Genomic DNA, 18461 nt, shown 5'->3' on the forward strand with positions numbered 1-18461 from the left:
ATTTTACTTTTCTTATAAATTTAGCACCATTGTTGTGCTTTGGTATATTTGTGATTGTTATTTAAGTTGTTTGAAGAGGTATATAAAATTTAAAGTGGGTGGTCTCACAATAAAATCATTGTTGGTATACCATTTGCTATTATTGCTAATAGTTTCATGCCTCTTGATATGATATTTGCAAGTAAGGCATGACGTAGAAATATTATTTCGATTCCGCCGAAGGCATCTACAAAGAATAATCTCGTTATACCACAGTAGACTCTTTATAATATAGAGCCCGTTTTGATTGGCTTATTTTAAGTGCTTTTAAGCCAAAATAACTTTTAAGTCATTTTGTAGTGTTTGGATAGAGTAAAAAAGTGCTTTTAAGCACTTGTTTTTAATCTAAAATGACAAAAACAAGCCAAAAGTTAGAATTCCTAACTTATGGCTTAAAAGCTATTTTGGCTTAAAAGTCACTTAAAATAAGCCCATCCAAACGGACTCATAGTCTTGAAAGCTTGTTCTTGTTTGGGAATTAGCTTTGATTGTGCTTCTTCATACACTTGTATAACATTTTGATTGTTAATAATATACTAACATTTTTACTTTGTGTTCTAACGCTCCTTTTAAGGAATTAATTTATATAGCCTAAGATTTTTTTTACTTGAATAAGAATTTTACTCATATGATGAATTTAAAAAATAATTGAATTGGATTCTCTTTCTAAATAATTAATTAAAAGATTTAATTATTTTTTAAATTATTTAATTTTAACATAAAAAAATAATTTATTCTATGTTGATTCAGATCTTAATATTAGTTCATCTCTTGTTTTGAATATTTAATTGACTCATACCAACCATTTTTTCTCTCTTTCTCACACATTTATATTCTTAAATATTTTCTTAGTTGTTGTTTAATAATTAGGTATTTTTCAATATTACACGAAAAATTAATTTAAAAAACTATTTGAGTGGGAAAATAGTTCAAATATAATATAAAAATATATTATCGTGGGAGTATTTTTTCTCAATTTCAACTCTTTATGCAGTCCATTTAATATTACTTTTAGTTTTTCTTCGTATTGGACATTATGTAATGGTAATGTATTGTCAATACGGAGAATTCTTATGAAATTGATTTTATTAAGCCTTCCTACATATTTTTAATGAGAATCTAATAGACAAATTTTTATTAATTTTAAATATTAAAAAATTAGCATTAAAGATATTGTAGTCCAAAAAATAGGTTATTGTAGTTATGTCCTTTCCCTATGAGTTCTTCCGTTTAAAATTTTAGAGCTATTTCGATATATTAATATTGTATTTATAATTTTATAATAATATAGGCTCTCATTTTTCTAAATGAATTTGTATAATATAATACATTCTCAAATAAATTAGTAATAGGACATTATAATACGTTTTCAAATTAAATTAGTAATAGGAGTTTTTAAGAAGTATATCCTAAAAGTAATAGGATTACATGACTAAAGGTATTTACTTGGTCAATTTTATATGAATTAGACAACACGAAATTAATTATACTAATAGGATTCCTAACGGTAATAATGTAGGATTCCTAACGTATAGTATTATGTCCTAAAACTAATAGAATTATAAGGCTAATATCTATAATTTCGTTTATGTTCTTTTATTATAAGTTATTATGATTAATATTATAAGGTTATTTTTGTAAATCGATATTGTATTCATACTTTTATAATAATATAAATATAGATAAATATATAGATACAGATATATATATATATATATATATATATATATATATATATATATAGATTATTAACACGCAAAAGGTCTTTGCCATACATTTTTCTACACTGAATGGTTGATCACCATCCATCATGATACTCCATGTCTATGTTAGATGAGTGGTGTTGCTGCTAATAGTCGTATTTTCGTTGATCTTTGTAATTATAACTATTGGTATTTTGAGATGAAACAATATAAATAAATTAAGATGTCGTTGATAGTTATCTCTGGGGAATGTTTTTATTCACACCGTGTGTTTATTAGAGCAATGGGTGCAGGTAATGGCCATTCACTAGCTTAGCTTAATATTTTTTTTTTTTTGGGGGGGGGGGGGGGGGCAAGACTAGCTTAGCTTATTAACAGTAGTAAACAGTGATATCGTGCATAAATCTTAGTCCTCAATTAAATGTTAAACTTGACAATAATCTTTTTTCTCCACCTAAACTAAGTAAAACTTTTCCTGCCATAAGTTATATTTCAGCTGGAACTGTGTACGTAAGCAATTTTGTCTGAACTGACACATTTTAGGTGTTGGTGAGGATTACACGAAGGTGAAATATCTAAGTTCCTGATTCAGCATAGTGTCATAGCAATCATAAATTTTGCAGCAATCTAGACTTCAGGGCCCAAAAAAAAAGGAGCTTTGGTGCAGGATAAAGTTGTAATTTAGCTAACGTTATAATGATCAAAACAATAAATAAGTCACTCCTAAATATCTTCAATATATAAAAATATAAAACTCAAGAAATCACCATGAATATGTAATCGGTCTGTTTGATTTTTTTTAAAATACCGAACCGTTATAAATATATTTTATTATGGATATCCATTTAGTACTCCCTTGTAAATAAGATTCATGAAGAAACTTATCTATATATGACGTAAATATGTTTATCTATTTAGTACTCTATTGGAAATAAGTCTCCCGAAGAAATTTATCTTTTCGGTACTCCGTTATGGATAAATATTACTCCCGATAGAAGATTATCTATATCTGGTACAATAGCAGCTTACACAACAGCTTCCTTTCTTCTATAAATAGAGGAGATTTCAGTTCATTATGTACATAAGTTTGAAGTTTGAATAATATATCAGTTTCTCTCTATACTTGTCTTTACTTTACAGTTTTTATTTTATAACACGTTATCAGCACAAGTCTCTAATTTCATCATCACTACCTGACTGTGAGGCAATATACTGCCCTTGTGCGTGGTCAAACCGAGTTTATTCAGGGCATTTTGAGGAAAATTACATCCTTAGAGCGGTGAACAGCACGTTGGTTTTGTTAATTTTCAACTCTATGAAGAGATGAAATCCTTCTGATGTCATTTCTCAAAGATAAGGCTTATTAATTTATAATTTTAATTTGATTTCCTTCCTGAGCTTGAAAAATTATGCTTATTATCTATGTCCATCACGTGCTAATTCTAAACAACTAGTGATGCAGGACTTGCAGGTATATTGTGATTTGAAATACAAATTTGAAGGCTAAGAAGACAATAGATAGTGAATCAACTTGCTATGTTACGTGCTCTGTATACGTATTAGCATATAACAACTATTTTTTTTAATATACTTATCATGTTGTCATCTCCATAAAAGATTACAAAGTGAATAACAATGTCAGATCCATCTAAACTTCAGTAGAGTTTATGAGAAATATATAATTACCAACAGTGATAATATTTCCTAAGTCTCGTTATGACTTAACTTCATGGTTCACTTGAACTCCAGCAGAGTACGGCCACCATAAGCGGCTATGTTTCATATATCTCATTGTAACTAAATTTTGTTAACCACCAGAAGTGTTATATGCCTATGACCATCAGAAGTGTTATATGCCTATGACCACCAGAAGTGATAATTTAGGCTTGCTATGGTTACAATGAAGATAAGTTAGAGAAAATTCTCTATATTGATGTTCGGCTATAATTCCATATTTTAGTACATTATTTACCTTATATTTTGGGACTTTAATGTTAAACTATTCTATATTTATTATTAATTGAGTCCATTTTATGTGTAGATACGATGAAGATGAAATTGGGAGCAAAGTTGAGATTTTATGTATATTTTATATACTACAAGAATAAAATTATAATTATTTAATTAGGGGACAAAAGAAATCAATAGAAGACAAAAGAAATCAAAAGACGACAAAATAAACAAATTGAAAAGAAAGGAAAAGAAAGAGACAAAAAACGTGAAAGAGAAAGACAAGAAACAAGGATGAAAGCTGAAGAAAATGTAAGGCAGCAGAAATTGAAAACGAAGCAGCAGTGTCTGGCGAGGCGAAGCAATTTTCTCGCGTTTGAGCACGCGACGCCAGCCTGACGCGAGGTGCGTCGTGTGTTTTGCATGGCCACGCATGTTCCGGATTTCAAGTTTATTTTGTCTTTTATTTGATTTTGGACATAATTATTTCGTCTAGAATTTTTTCCTACATATATAAATAGTCATTAAACATCAATTTTGAGAAGAGACCGATATTAGGAAAGACCGACATTAGATCGATTTTTGACCTAAGGAGACAAGAACACACTAGGAGTAAGGCGGAGAATTCTTCTACGAATTTTTCACTTTCTTCTTCTTATTTCCATTATTGGTTATGAATTCTAGTATTGAAGTTTTGCATACTATTATGAATAGCTAATTTGTTATTTAGGGTTTTGATGGAACCTCTTGAAGGATGATTTTCCTGTTACGTTAATATAGATTTGTCGTAGTATTTTCTATATTTGTTCAACTACGTTATTATTGTGGTTGGTTGAAGAGATCTCAATCGACTGTGCATATTTAGTGTGTATTACTCGGGAGAGAGTGCATAATTAGGTAGTTGTTAAACAACATCACTTCTAACGTATATGAGGGATCAATACGGAGGGTTTAAAGGTGGGATTAGGGATAACGAAATCTTGGTGCGATCCGAGTGAGTCGTACTTAATGCCAGCTAGCGTAATTTGGGAGAATATGTCTAGTAAATTGTGGTAGTTACTCGTGAGAGAATTACGACACTCAGAGCGCTCATGATCGGTAGAGAATACTTAGAAGTAATTATAGAAGGCATAGCGGGAGGGATTCCGACAATTGGGAAAATCACAACTCTAGACCTCCTTAGTCTTGTTTCAAATTTCATCCTTGTTAGTTGATAATTTTGCTGCTTTATAATAGTTGTTAGTTAATTAGTTAGAAATAAAAAATATAATCTCTATAATTAGAAAATTGTTTGGACTTGTGTTTCTTAGCAATATTGAACAGTTGTAGCTAAGTCTTAGTTCTCTGTGGGATTCGACTCCGGACTTGTAAACCAGATTATATTTGCAATGACCGCTTAGTCCTTTTTATAAGGCATAGTTGGGCGTGATCAATTATATTCATACCTCGATTTGTTTCTGAAGTAGCAAATATCTTAAAAGAGGTTCGAAGCATCACAATTTGATGTGATTATGCACATTCAGATAATTATGTTCTATCTCCTGAAGGAAGAGAACTTTTGATAATATTAATCCATTTCCTGAAGTGAATGTGACAATATTAAATATGAATGCGCTCTTGATGTAAATATATTACGATTCACCTCCAGAAGAGGTAATACGATTGAGAGAATATATTCTCAATATTTCATATTTCAAATTTCTCCTGAAGTAGTAAATAATTAAAATTTCCTCCTGAAACAGAAAAATATTATGTAGTGGTAAAACAATATATTAAAATTCTTAATTTTCGTCATTTATAAATTTAGAATTGTATTTATATTGTTCATTTGATTATGATTTTCTTTCATTACACCAGAAGTGTCTGAACAATATTTGGTAGTACAAAATTTATCAAAAGCTCCTGAAGATCTAACTATTTGTCTAGAAGATACATGACATCAGTAGTGTCGGATAAATATTAGATTGTGGATAATAAATGAAGGCTCTCGAAGAGCTTATATACAAATATGTCATTCATATTATATGATTATGGTCAAAATATATATTGTAGTAAACCTGAAGTTTACTAATAAATGGTTATCATATTGAGAATACAAATGACTGAAAGATTGAAAATCTTCATGTTTTCACAATCATAGGGGGTAAAATAATATGTATGTGAGAAGTGACCCGCCTTATTCTTTAATTTGTACTATATCATGTATCACGGTAAATCAAAAGCTTACTAATGCAAAAACAGTTACGGTAAACCAGAAGTTTTACTGAGGCAAAAGTTGCTACTGTAAACCAGAAATTTACTGATACAAAAGTAACCACAGTAAATGAGAAGTTTACTTAGAGATAGCACATGCCATGATAAACTTGAAGTTTTCATTTTCCATTTTTAAATGAGCTATTTGAGAATTCAGATAAGCATACACTGAAGAACTAGAAGATTCTTCAAGAATTCTCTTGTGTTGCTTGTTCTCATAATAAATTGATTATACCAGCTAAAGTTGGGACTAAAATCCCTGAATTTTGGAATATATAAAAGGTGAATATGGGCTCATTCACCTATCATGTGAACCACTTATAAATGCATATATGAGATGGTTACATGTGTGTTTATTGTCAACCTGCAGTTTGGCATTTAAAATTGCCTTTCTCAATTAAGAGCATAATTTTCAGATTATGAAATCAAGATAGTTCATCTTAATGATGCTGGTTTATATCCAAGCTAGTTTAGCATTGAATACCTCCTATTAATGGCTAAACTATTGCTTATAAGAACAAAGCCTCATATGTTGATCTAAGATTTTCTAAATTGCAAACAATAACACTTGTATGCATCAGACCAACAAAATATGATAAGTCCTCCCCTCACAATTGGTTTAGGATCAGAAATCAAATATTTTTACTATCTAATAACTTTTGATGTGTGGTATATGATTAATTTCTCTACCACAGTGCACAAAGATAGGTTTTCCAAAGAATATTGGGGATATGTGTTAGTTTTTCTAACATTTGGGGATGGAATAAACAGCTGAAAAATATGCTATATGAATCGAATTATCTTTAATATGATCCTCACTTAGAAGATAATTCAAGTCAAATGCTAGAAGCATTTGCTGATCCAAAATTAAATATCATATTTCAGTTATAAATGCTACTATTAAAATTAAAAGTCCCTGAAGGATAAAGTTTACTGCACGCATAAAGCGTAGTAAACCAATCGGTTGCAAAGATAACAATCCTTGAAAAATGATAGGAGCAAATGATCAAAATGATCATAATGATGAGGAAATGAGCTCTAGAAGAGCCCACGACATAACATTTCATGAAACTCCAGAAGAAGTTCAGGTACCTGAAAATAAAGAAAGTGATGAGATCTCAACAAGTTATGTCGCTTAGGAACCGATACAAAATAATCATCGACGATATATTTAATCCAATATAGTGCACGATATTATAAAAGATTGTGAGGATCGGGCCTGTAGTCCAGACACCTAAAGATGTCATGCCATTTAAATGCAAGTCATAACCTATATGACTCATTTGATTAAATCAATATGAAGATCCCTGAAGGATTTAAAATGCTTGAAGCATATAATTCAAAGTCTCGAGAAATGTACTCGATCAAATTACAAAGATCTTTGTACGGTTTAAATCAATTTGGGCGCATGTGATATAATCACCTCAGTGAATATTTGCTGAAAGAAGGTTACATAAATGATGTTATTTGTCCATGTATTTTTACAAAGAAAACAACATCATAGTTTGTTATATTTGTTGTTTATATTAATGGCATAAATCTCATAGGAACTCCAGAAGAGCTCCTAAGGGAAAAACTTTGTCTTAATCTACAAATTGAATATTTAGTAGACGAGATCCTTATCCATCAATCTGTCTATACAGAAAAGGTCTTAAAACGCTTTTACATGGACAAAGCACACCCATTAAGTACACCAAATGGGTGTTCGATTACATGAAGTGAATAATGATCCGTTCCGACCTCTAGAAGAGGATGAGGAACTCCTTGGTCCTGAAATACTCTATCTCAGTGCAATTGGTGCACTTATGTATCTTGCTAATGCTAACAAGGGTGGTGCAGATCATATTGGTTGTGCAGATGCAGGTTATTTATCCGATCCCCATAAAGTTCGTTCTCAAATCGGGTATGTGTTTTACATGTAGAGGTACTGTCATATCATGACGCTTCACAAAGCAATCTATTGCTACTGCTTTTTCAAATCATGCTGAGATAATAGCTATTCATGAAGCAAGTAGGGAAAGCGTATGGTTGAGATCAGTGATTCATTTTATTCGAGAAAAATGTGGGTTGGAATGTGATAAGAAACCTATAATATTATACGAAGACAATATTGCATGGATAGCCCAATTAAAGGGAGGATTCATAAAATGAGATAGAACGAAACACATTTTACCAAAGTTATTCTTCACACATGATCTCGAGAAGAATTGTAATATCGTTGTGCAGCAAATCCGTTCAAGTGATAATCTAGTAGATTTATTCACTAAATCTTTACCAACTTCAACTTTTGAGAAGATAGTATACAAGATTGGAACGCAAAGACTCAATATTTGAAATAAAGTTTTCATCAGGGGGAGTAAAATACGCGTTGTACTCTTTTTCCCTTACTAAAGTTTTTCCCATAGGGTTTTCCTTATAAGATTTTTAATGAGGCAGCTATTAATGCATATTACTAGATATGTGTACTCTTTTTCCTTTACTAAAATTATTTTTCGCGGAGTTTTTCCTAATAAGGTTTTAAATGGGGCACATTATCTTTTAATGAACATCCAAAGAGGAGTGTTATAAATATATTTTATTATGGATGTCCATTTAGTACTCCCTTGTAAATAAGCTTCCTGAAGAAGCTTATCCATATGGGACTCCGCCGTAAATATGTTTATCTATTTAGTATTCTATTGGAAATAAGCCTCCTGAAGAAGCTTATCCTTTCGGTACTCCATTATGGATAAATATTACCCCCGGTAGAAGATTATCTATATCTGGTACAATAGCAGCTTACAAGCAACTTACACAGCAACTTGCAGTAGCAGCTTACAAGCAGCTTGCAGTAGCAGCTTACACAACAACTTCCTTTCTTCTATAAATATAGGAGATTTCAGTTCATTATGTACATAAGTTTGAATAATATATCAGTTTCTCTCTGTACTTGTCTTTACTTTACAGTCTTTATTTTATAACAAACCAACAAATATTATTGATTTTATAAAATTGACAACCAAGTCAAAATATGTAACGTCAATTTAATTTGATTATTTGGTTTGGTTCAATTTTTTCAGTTTATCTTGAACATCCCTTAGTACCACTCTAAGGGGTCATTTGGTTGGAAATAAGTTATCCCAAGATTAATTATCTCGGAATTAGTTATTCCGAAATTGTTATATCACCCTCCGATAGGGATAAAAGTAACATTATAATCCCAGGATAACTAATCTCGAAACTAATTATACTGCAGTTTTATCCCAGCTAAATATAGTATAGAGAAAATACCAGTTATGTCCATTTATAAGTAGCTTATTGTAAAAATTGGCCAATTCATAAAATATTACTAATATTAGCCAATTAGCTATTTGTAGCAAAAAAAAAAAGTCAATATTTTGCTTTCTTTTGAGTGGGTGTTATTAGAATAAATTGGATACATTTTAAGGAACTTGAATTTCAATTTTGGAATGATTTGGTAGAGTTTTGAGGTGGTTTAGAAGATGAACATGAAAAAATGATATGTGTATCACACTGTGTATCAGATATGTAACATATTTGTATCAAATGTGTATCACAAGTATATCCATGTATACCTGCGTATGAGATACATGCGTGATACATGTGTCGCAGAAGAACTTTTTGAACTCGATTTTAACTACGAATTTTGATACCAATTCAGTCCAAATCACCTCCAATCTTCCTCAAATTTTATTTATAGACTCATTTATATGTTTTCAATGAATCTCAACCATACCCATTGAAAAAGTTCTTTTTTTGCTTAGATTTTTGGAATCTTATATATATATTTTTTTGTATTTCATCACCTTATTTGCTACCCCATTCATGAAATTTCATTTCCGTCTTACATCTAATGTTGCTAATTATACTTAAAAATATGGAAGGAGATCTTTGTGTGTGATTCTTGGAGAGAAATAACACCTTATTTCTTTTGGTTTTTAATTTTTATATGTATTTGACTAGTTTTGATAAATTTATGATTAATGGCTAGAGATTGATAATTTGAATTTTTTTTTTGGGGATATTTCTATAAGATTCTTTATATGATAAACTAATCTCAAATTTAAGTTAGGATTAATGGTCTCTTATCCCTAGTATAAAACGAGCCCACGTGGGAACGGGGGGACAAAATGCACAATCAAGTGGGAGCGGGTCGGGTTTGATTTCTCAGTCACCAACCCAATTACAGACGTGAGACCACCCGGTATTTCTCCTACCATTATCCTCCCCATCGATCACACCACCACCACCGGAAAACCCTTCATTCCTGGCGAATCGCTAATTCAAAACCCTAAAATCATCCCTAAATTCCCACCCCAACCCTAACTAATCGTCATTCACAAAGCAAGCTCCATTCAAATCCCGCTGTTCCATTCCTCAATTCGATAATCCGATCATCAAATTGTTGAATCAAGATGGTGTTAGCACAATTAGGGGGGAGCATATCACGTGCTCTCCAGCAAATGAGCAATGCCACAATCATTGATGAGAAAGTTCTCAACGAATGCCTCAATGAAATTACACGTGCCCTTCTTCAAGCTGATGTTCAGTTTAAGCTTGTCCGTGATATGACTACCAATATCAAGAAAATTGTTAATCTCGATGATCTTGCTGCTGGGCACAACAAGCGTAGGATTATTCAACAGGTTATTTTTGCTTTCAATCGCCAAGATTGAATTTTTTTTGCTTATAAATTTGCTTATTTTGGATCGTTTGTATACTTTTATTTGATTTTTCAAGTCAACATTTGAACATTTGCATATGTTGTATAAGTGTGTGTCTGATGTCCTGCACTATCTTAGTGATTGGCTTTAAATTTGAATAAAATGTACTCTAGTACTTATTTACCTCTCAGGAAAAAATGAGCCTTCATAAATGTGCATGTTTGCTACTAAGTATACTACTCTTTGCTTAATTATACTTTTTCCTCGTCACATTCTTCCATTGACTCAAGACAATTTTCTTCTCTTGTATAGGCGGTCTTTAATGAGCTCTGCAAGATATTGGATCCTGGGAAGCCTTCTTTTACACCAAAAAAGGGGAAACCTAGTGTTGTCATGTTTGTTGGTTTGCAAGGTGAGTTGATAAAAATTTCCACTTTAAATTTATATATTATATGATACCTTAGCAATTTGGTGATTATCACATGACCTCTTTGCTTTCTAACGGCAATAGGAATTTGCGTGAAGACATGTTGAATCCCGTTCCAATTTTTCACTTTGTAAGAGGGATACCCTTATTTATTTTGTAATTTACCACAGGGTCTGGAAAGACAACAACATGCACAAAGTATGCATACTACCACCAGAAAAAAGGTTGGAAACCAGCTTTAGTATGTGCAGATACATTCAGAGCTGGTGCTTTCGATCAATTGAAGCAGAATGCAACAAAAGCCAAGATACCCTTTTATGGAAGGCATATCCTCTTCTCAATCTCTTAGTGTCACCTTCTCTTTACAATTTTAGAAGCTTGATGAGGCTACAATCATCGTGAATGTTCCTCCATCCTTCTTTGTGAAGGTGTTCTACATATTGGTTGGTTAATTAAACTGATAAACAATGTCATAGGCTTAGGGATCAGAGATTTTAAGTGCATTTAGACAGAGAATCGGAGCAGGTCAAAAAGATTACTTAAAATAAAAAAAGACTCGTCAAAGAGATTAAAGTCATAGCTGTCAGCTGACTGAGAATCATTATGCAATATCTAATCATGAGTGGTAATAGTGAAACAAAAGTACATAACGTGTAGTTATCTGCTTATGAAATAGTTTCTTTAAATCTGGCTGAGGATTGCATATCTATTTGGATTCACCTTTTGTTATCTATTTGGCGAAAGTCCTTATTCTACCTGCTTATGGGAGGAAAGTCCTTAAGCTACTTTGCTCAAGAGCTCTCACCACTGAGAAACCAATGATTTCTTCTTCTCTTCTTTTATTTTTATTTGTTCAAATCAAATGGAGGTGGATAGTTGTTTGACCTCGGTTTTGCCTAGTTGCTTCACCCTTGCGAAGAATAAAAGAAGTTCTTCATCTGCTTTTTGAATGGATTGAGTAGTCTGCTATTGTTGCATGTTTGCTGACTATGAAGTAATAATTAGTCAATTAGGTTCTGCTAATCTGCTTTTGCTGTTCTAAGCAACAGTATAGGCAATTTTGTATTTTGATTTAATGAATGTTTCTGCAACAGCTATACGGAGTCAGACCCTGTGAGAATAGCAGCTGAAGGTGTTGAGACATTTAAGAAGGAAAATTGTGATCTAATAATTGTTGATACCAGTGGGCGCCACAAACAAGAAGCTGCTCTTTTTGAAGAAATGCGACAAGTTTCTGAAGCAACGGTATGTTTTACAATGCTCCAAATATATGGTTAGCTTTAATAAGAAATGCTAATCTTTCTATTTGGTTTTCCAGAAACCAGATCTTGTGATATTTGTTATGGATAGCAGTATTGGTCAAGCTGCGTTTGATCAAGCTCAAGCATTTAAGCAAAGTGTCGCAGTTGGAGCTGTGATTGTTACTAAGATGGATGGTCATGCAAAAGGAGGTGGTGCCCTTAGTGCGTAAGTTTGCTTGCTACGGTTGTAGCAGTTACTATAATTGATAATGCCTTCTTTTGGTAATGAGCACTCTTGTATAACTAAATAAAACATGCCTTTGAGCACGTCTGGGCAACATCAAGGGTGACAACTTTAAACCATGTCAGTTGCAGAGCTTGTTTGGTCAAACTTCTAAAAACTACTTATTTTAAGAAGCACTTTTGTCAAAATAACTTTTCCAAAAAGTACTTTTAAAGAGAGGCAAATTGTGTTTGGCCAATTCATATGAGAAGTGGTTCTTTTTAGTATTTGATAACCAAGTTGTGTTTGGCCAATCTTTCCAAACAATGCTTTTGAGTGTCAAAGAGTATTAAGGTTCATTTACAATTAGTATTATTTGAATAGAGAAATGTTTTTAAATATTCTTTTATGAAAGGCAGTAAATAATTTTTTTTTATTTAGTTAAAATTTTAAAATAAACTAATAATATATATTAAGGCTTTTAATCATTATCTATATTCTATATATTATTAAAAGGAGAGGAAAAAGCCCTCTTCTTAAACTAAATGACGGCCTAGAAAAAAGCCACATGGCATAAGTAGTTAATAATTAGTTATTGGTTATTGTTTTTGAATTTAAATTTCTATAAAATAATAAAATAAAATATTTTATAATAAAAAACGAAAATTAAAAAAAGTGTCCATTCAAATTGGAGAGTAGTTTCAAGTTGGAGTTTTTAAATTATTTTAAAATAAAAAATCAATATCAATCAATATATTATTAAAAGGAGAGGAAAAAGCCTTCTCCTTATGCCAAGTGGCAGCCTAGAAAAAAGCCACATGGCATAAGTAGTTAATAATTAGTTATTGATTATTATTTTTGAATTTAGTATCTATAAAATAATCTTCTATATATTATTATAAGGAGAGGAAAAAACCCTCTCCTTAAGCCAGTGTTTTTGAGAGCGAGAAGCGCAAAAAAGCGACAGGGGCTCGCCTCGCTTCAAAAACGAAGCGCAAAGCGAAGCGCACGCTTCATTGAAGTGAAGCGCAATTCTTAAAAAACATAATGTAAACCTTGCAAAGACACAATATAAATAATCAAAGAGTTCAATTTATATATAAGAAAAAAACATAATCAAATAAACTGAAAATAATATATATATATATATATATAGACAAGCAAAATCACATAAAAATTAACTTTATAAACTGAAATACACATAAAAATTAATAAATAAAGGCTAAAATACTAATCAAATAAAAATATAATATATATATATATATATATATATATATATATATATATATATATATATATATATATAATAATTAACTTTATAAATTGAAATACACATACAAATTAATAAATAAAGGCTAAAATACTAAATAAAAAGAATAAAAGGAAAAATAAATCGTGTCTGCCCTAGCTGTGAGCAGACGCCTGGACGGGAACAAGAAGAAGAAAGAAGAAAGAAAAAAAGGAGAAGGAGAAAAAGAAGAAAAAAAGAAGAAAAATTACCCGGAGGATTGGAGGAGGTCTCTGGCGACTTGAACCCTAGCAGTACTCAACAACAATTGATTTTGGGAAGAAGAGAGAAATGGTCTTCACTTTGGTCTTAGGGATATGTTTTGTATAATAAAAAAACAGACCCAAATTTTTTCTTTTAAAAAAACTGACCTCTTTGAACAGAAGCGAGCGATTCTGCGCTTCTCGCTTCAAGGTCCCTTCGCGCTTTTTTGACTGAAGCGAGCGCTTCGTGTGGTCGAGTCGCCTCAGGCATGGAAAAGCGAGCAGCCATCGCTTTGCGTCGCTTCTCGCTTAAAGCGATCGCTTCGTCGCTTTTTAAAACACCGCCTTAAGCCAAGTGGCGGCGTATAAAAAAGCCACATGGCATAAAGTAGTTCATAATTAGTTATTTAGTTAATAATTAGTTATTGGTTATTGTTTTTGAATTTAAATATCTATAAAATAATAAAATAAAATATTTTATAATAAAAAACGAAAATTTTAAAAAAATATCTTGAATTTAAATATCTATAAAATAATAAAATAAAATATTTTATAATAAAAAACAAAATTTTTAAAAAAATATAAATATCTATAAAATTTAAAATAAAAAATATTTCAAGATTAATAAAATATATATCTTCTCTTATATTACAAAAAGAAAGTGAGCAGACAAAAATATTAAACAAAGTAATATGCTAATAAAAATTAAAAATACTAAACATTGAATAATAGAATAAAGAAAAATATAGAACAAAAAAGTTATTCAATGACTATATAAGTCCCTTTAATTTTATTATTGGGTATATCATATTGACAAATAAGATAACAATTGAAATTCATTAAAGCAATACGATCTAATATGTTCAAACAAGCCCGATCACAATTTAGTTTAATTAATATTTTTTAATATTGACTGTGCATCGCGCGGGTACGACTACAAGTAATAGTTAAACAAAATAAAAGGAAGAGGAGAAGAGGGTTGTAATTATATTTGAGGGATGTATGGGTTAAATTAATGTGAGACAGTTTGGTAAATATAAATTTTCAATAAGGATATTTTTGTCTTGAAAGAATCAGTTTCTGCTTTTGCTTCTTGGAAGAAGCGGAAATTTGTCGTTTTCCCCAAACAGCAGAAAACTGCTTATGCTGCTGCTCAAAAGCACTTTTTGTTTTTGGTACACCTCAAATCTCCGCTTTTGGCTTCCCAGACAATTGGCCAAACAGGCTAGCTTTCTGTTAATGTAATTTTTTGGTTGGGTAACACATATTCTTATAACCTCTTTCAGTTAAGTACTCTAAGCTATTGAACATGTTCCTTAGAAAATTATTATTCTTTATCTGACAAGTTCAATTTATATGGAAACAAAATGAGATGCTGTTCAGGGCTTGAAATTTGAAGGTTTCTAATTGGTACAACACTAAGCCATAACTTCTGCTGTTTCTTGTCTAGGATATGCACATATTTCCTGAAGTGTTGATTAAACTATGAATTCTACTGCCCTGTCCTGATATGTCCGTTCTTTTGCTTACAAGCACTTCTTTTTCATATTTTCAATTCCTAAATTAGATGAGTTTCATCAGTTATTTTAATGCAATGAAATTTATAACCTGATTTTGGGAGTGAACAAGATATATTTATCTCTCTCTCTCTTGCATGCAGAGTTGCTGCAACAAAAAGTCCCGTCATATTTATTGGAACTGGTGAACACATGGACGAGTTTGAAATTTTCGATGTTAAGCCATTTGTCAGCCGTCTTTTAGGTTTGCATCTCTTTTGTCAATTCCTCACCTTTGCTTGGACGCATTTTCATCTGCACTGTAATTTGATTTTCTTCCTGAACCAGCTCCTGCTTATTTGTGGTACTTTATATTGCTGATATCTGTTGTCCTATTGTGTCGATCTCTACCAGGCATGGGTGACTGGTCTGGGTTCATGGACAAGATACATGAAGTTGTCCCGATGGATCAACAGCCTGAGCTTCTTCAGAAGTTATCGGAAGGACACTTTACCTTGAGGATAATGTATGAGCAATTTCAAAACATACTTAAAATGGGTCCCATTGGCCAGGTTTGTTGCTTGCTTTAAATTTTCTGATTTTTCTGAAAAAACATTCTCTTTTTCCATCGTTTTGGGTGTCAACCGTCAACTTCCTCATCATTTTGGTTGGAAAAGCTTCATCACTATCCAATTCATTTGGAAATAAGCAACTATAGTCCATCAGCAGGCGCTTTTGCTGTTATCTTAAGTTTATAGTTCCTGCAGTATAAATTTTCTTGAGTCCGTTTACAATTTTTTTTCCCTTCTTTTCTTTCTGATAAACCACAAATATTTACAGAATAACTTACTGCAAGCTCAAGATCATTTTCTAGTTCCTTGAATACAACTGAAAGGGATTTGTCAACCCTACCTCTTTTGCTCCCCCAACCCCGTCCTCTCTCTCTCTCTCTCTCTCTCTCTCAGTTGACTTGATATCATCTTACACGTTTTTTATGTTTCTTTGTGGTATAGGTCTTCTCAATGCTTCCAGGATTCAGTGCAGAGTTGATGCCAAAAGGCCGTGAAAAGGAAAGCCAGGCAAAAATTAAACGATACATGACAATGATGGATTCAATGACTAATGAAGGCAAGTGATCTAATTCTAAGAGCTTTACGCATTAGTTGGTTTTAGAGTTTAGTTCGATGTTTTGATTTAAAATTCTAATTCGATTGCAGAATTGGATAGTTCCAACCCAAAGCTTATGACAGAATCCCGAATTATGCGGATAGCTAGGGGCTCCGGTCGCCAAGTGCATGAGGTCATGGAAATGATGGAGGAATACAAACGACTGGCGAAGATATGGAGTAAGATGAAGGGGCTTAAGATTCCAAAGAAGGGAGAGATGAGTGCCTTGTCTCGAAATATGAATGCGCAACACATGAGCAAAGTCCTGCCCCCTCAGATGTTGAAGCAAATAGGTGGCATGGGTGGTTTGCAAAACTTGATGAAGCAAATGGGCGGAATGGGTGGAATGGGTTCCGCTAAGGACATGATGGGTATGTTTGGTGGTGGAGACAAGTAATATATGATTACATCAAAGCACATTTTTACTGGAAAAGCATCTTAACCCCGGAGCTTCCTCTTGCCCTTTGTATTATTGGCCATAGATTTTGGAATTTTGGAATTATTGGAAGCAGATCATGTCAATAGAAGGAATTTCTTATGAGTTTGCTGCTTCTTGATTTTCTTGCTGTATTTATGTTGTCAGTAGGTATCTCAATATCCATTTTCTTAGATTAGAGAATGGTCATACCCCTCCTCCCGTTTGAGGAAGATATCTCAGGTGTTCGCGGATAGGTGGATGGGATGTGTCAAGAGTACAGATTGTTTGAGTATAACACTATAGATGTCAATGAAGGGGAGCCTTGGTGTAACGGTAAAGTTGCACCTATGTGACTAGGAGGTCACGAGTTCGAGTCGTGGAAATAGTCTCTTGTAGAAATACAGGATAAGGCTATATACAATAGACCCTTGTGGTCCGACTCTTCCCCGAACCCCCCGTATAGCGGGAGCTTAGTGCTCAAGCTGCTTTGTTTTACTATAGATGTCAATCTTTTCTCTCAGTAGGCTTTTACTAGAGTGTTTCTCGACTCTCCAAATAGTCTCAGGTGTAGAGGTGATCACGCTCAACTATGCCTTATAAAAAGGACTAAACGGTCGTTGAAAATATAATATCCGGTCTAAGAATTCGGAATCGAATTCCACAGAGAACTAAGGTTTAGCTACAACTGTTTACTATCACTCATAAAACAAGTTTGAACAATTTATAAGCTGTAAATATCAATATTCTTATGTCTAACTAATTAACTAACAAATTAAAAAAAGTAAATAAACAACTAGAGATACTCAGGGTGGGAGACAAGAATAAGGAGGTAAAGAGTTATGATTTTCCCAATTGTTGGAATCCTTCTCGCTACGTCTTCTATAATTTCGCCTAAGTATTCTCTACCGATCGTAAGTACTTTGGGTGTTGTATCTCTCTCTCGAGCAACTACTACAATTTACTAGACGTATTCTCTCGAACTACGCTAGCTAATACTAATTCACCGCTCACTACGATCGCACCAAGGTTTCGTTATCTCTAATCCTACCTTTAAACACATAAGTTATGAGTGATGTTGTTCAACAATTACCTAAATGCGTACTCTTTCTCGAGCAGTACACACTAAATAGGCACAGTCAATTGATGGCCATTAAATCAACAACAACAAACACGTAGTTGAACAAGTAGCGAAATCTAACTGCTAAATTATATAAAAACATAACAAGAATTCATCCTACAAAAGGTTCCATCAAAACACTAGATAACAAATTAACTATTCATAATAGTATGCAAAAGTACAATACTAGATTTCATAACCAATAATGAAAATAGGAAGACGGAAGTGAAAAACTCGTAGAAGAATTCTCCGCCTTGCTCCTAGCGTGTTCT

General features: G+C 32.4%; 1 protein-coding gene across 1 annotated transcript; it reads left to right on the forward strand.

Annotated features, from left to right (window-relative positions):
* Positions 1-10064: 10064 nt before the first annotated feature.
* Positions 10065-17195, forward strand: LOC107778901 (signal recognition particle subunit SRP54 2). The gene is made up of 9 exons (XM_016599227.2): positions 10065-10591; positions 10922-11021; positions 11207-11360; positions 12131-12281; positions 12355-12503; positions 15652-15752; positions 15902-16059; positions 16501-16615; positions 16705-17195. The coding sequence occupies exons 1-9, from the start codon at positions 10361-10363 to the stop codon at positions 17049-17051; spliced, it is 1506 nt and encodes a 501-aa protein (XP_016454713.1). The 5' UTR covers positions 10065-10360; the 3' UTR covers positions 17052-17195.
* The last annotated feature ends 1266 nt before the right edge of the window (positions 17196-18461 follow it).

This window comes from Nicotiana tabacum, chromosome 15 (genome assembly GCF_000715075.1).
Source record: "Nicotiana tabacum cultivar K326 chromosome 15, ASM71507v2, whole genome shotgun sequence".
In the NCBI taxonomy this organism is placed as follows: Eukaryota; Viridiplantae; Streptophyta; class Magnoliopsida; order Solanales; family Solanaceae; genus Nicotiana; species Nicotiana tabacum.

Coding starts and splice junctions, on each gene's coding strand:
- LOC107778901 (XM_016599227.2), top strand. CDS start 10,361: ATGGTGTTAGCACAATTAGGGGGGAGCATATCACGTGCTCTCCAGCAA. Junction 10,592..10,921: donor AGCGTAGGATTATTCAACAG/GTTATTTTTGCT, acceptor TCTCTTGTATAG/GCGGTCTTTAATGAGCTCTG. Junction 11,361..12,130: donor AAGATACCCTTTTATGGAAG/GCATATCCTCTT, acceptor TTTCTGCAACAG/CTATACGGAGTCAGACCCTG.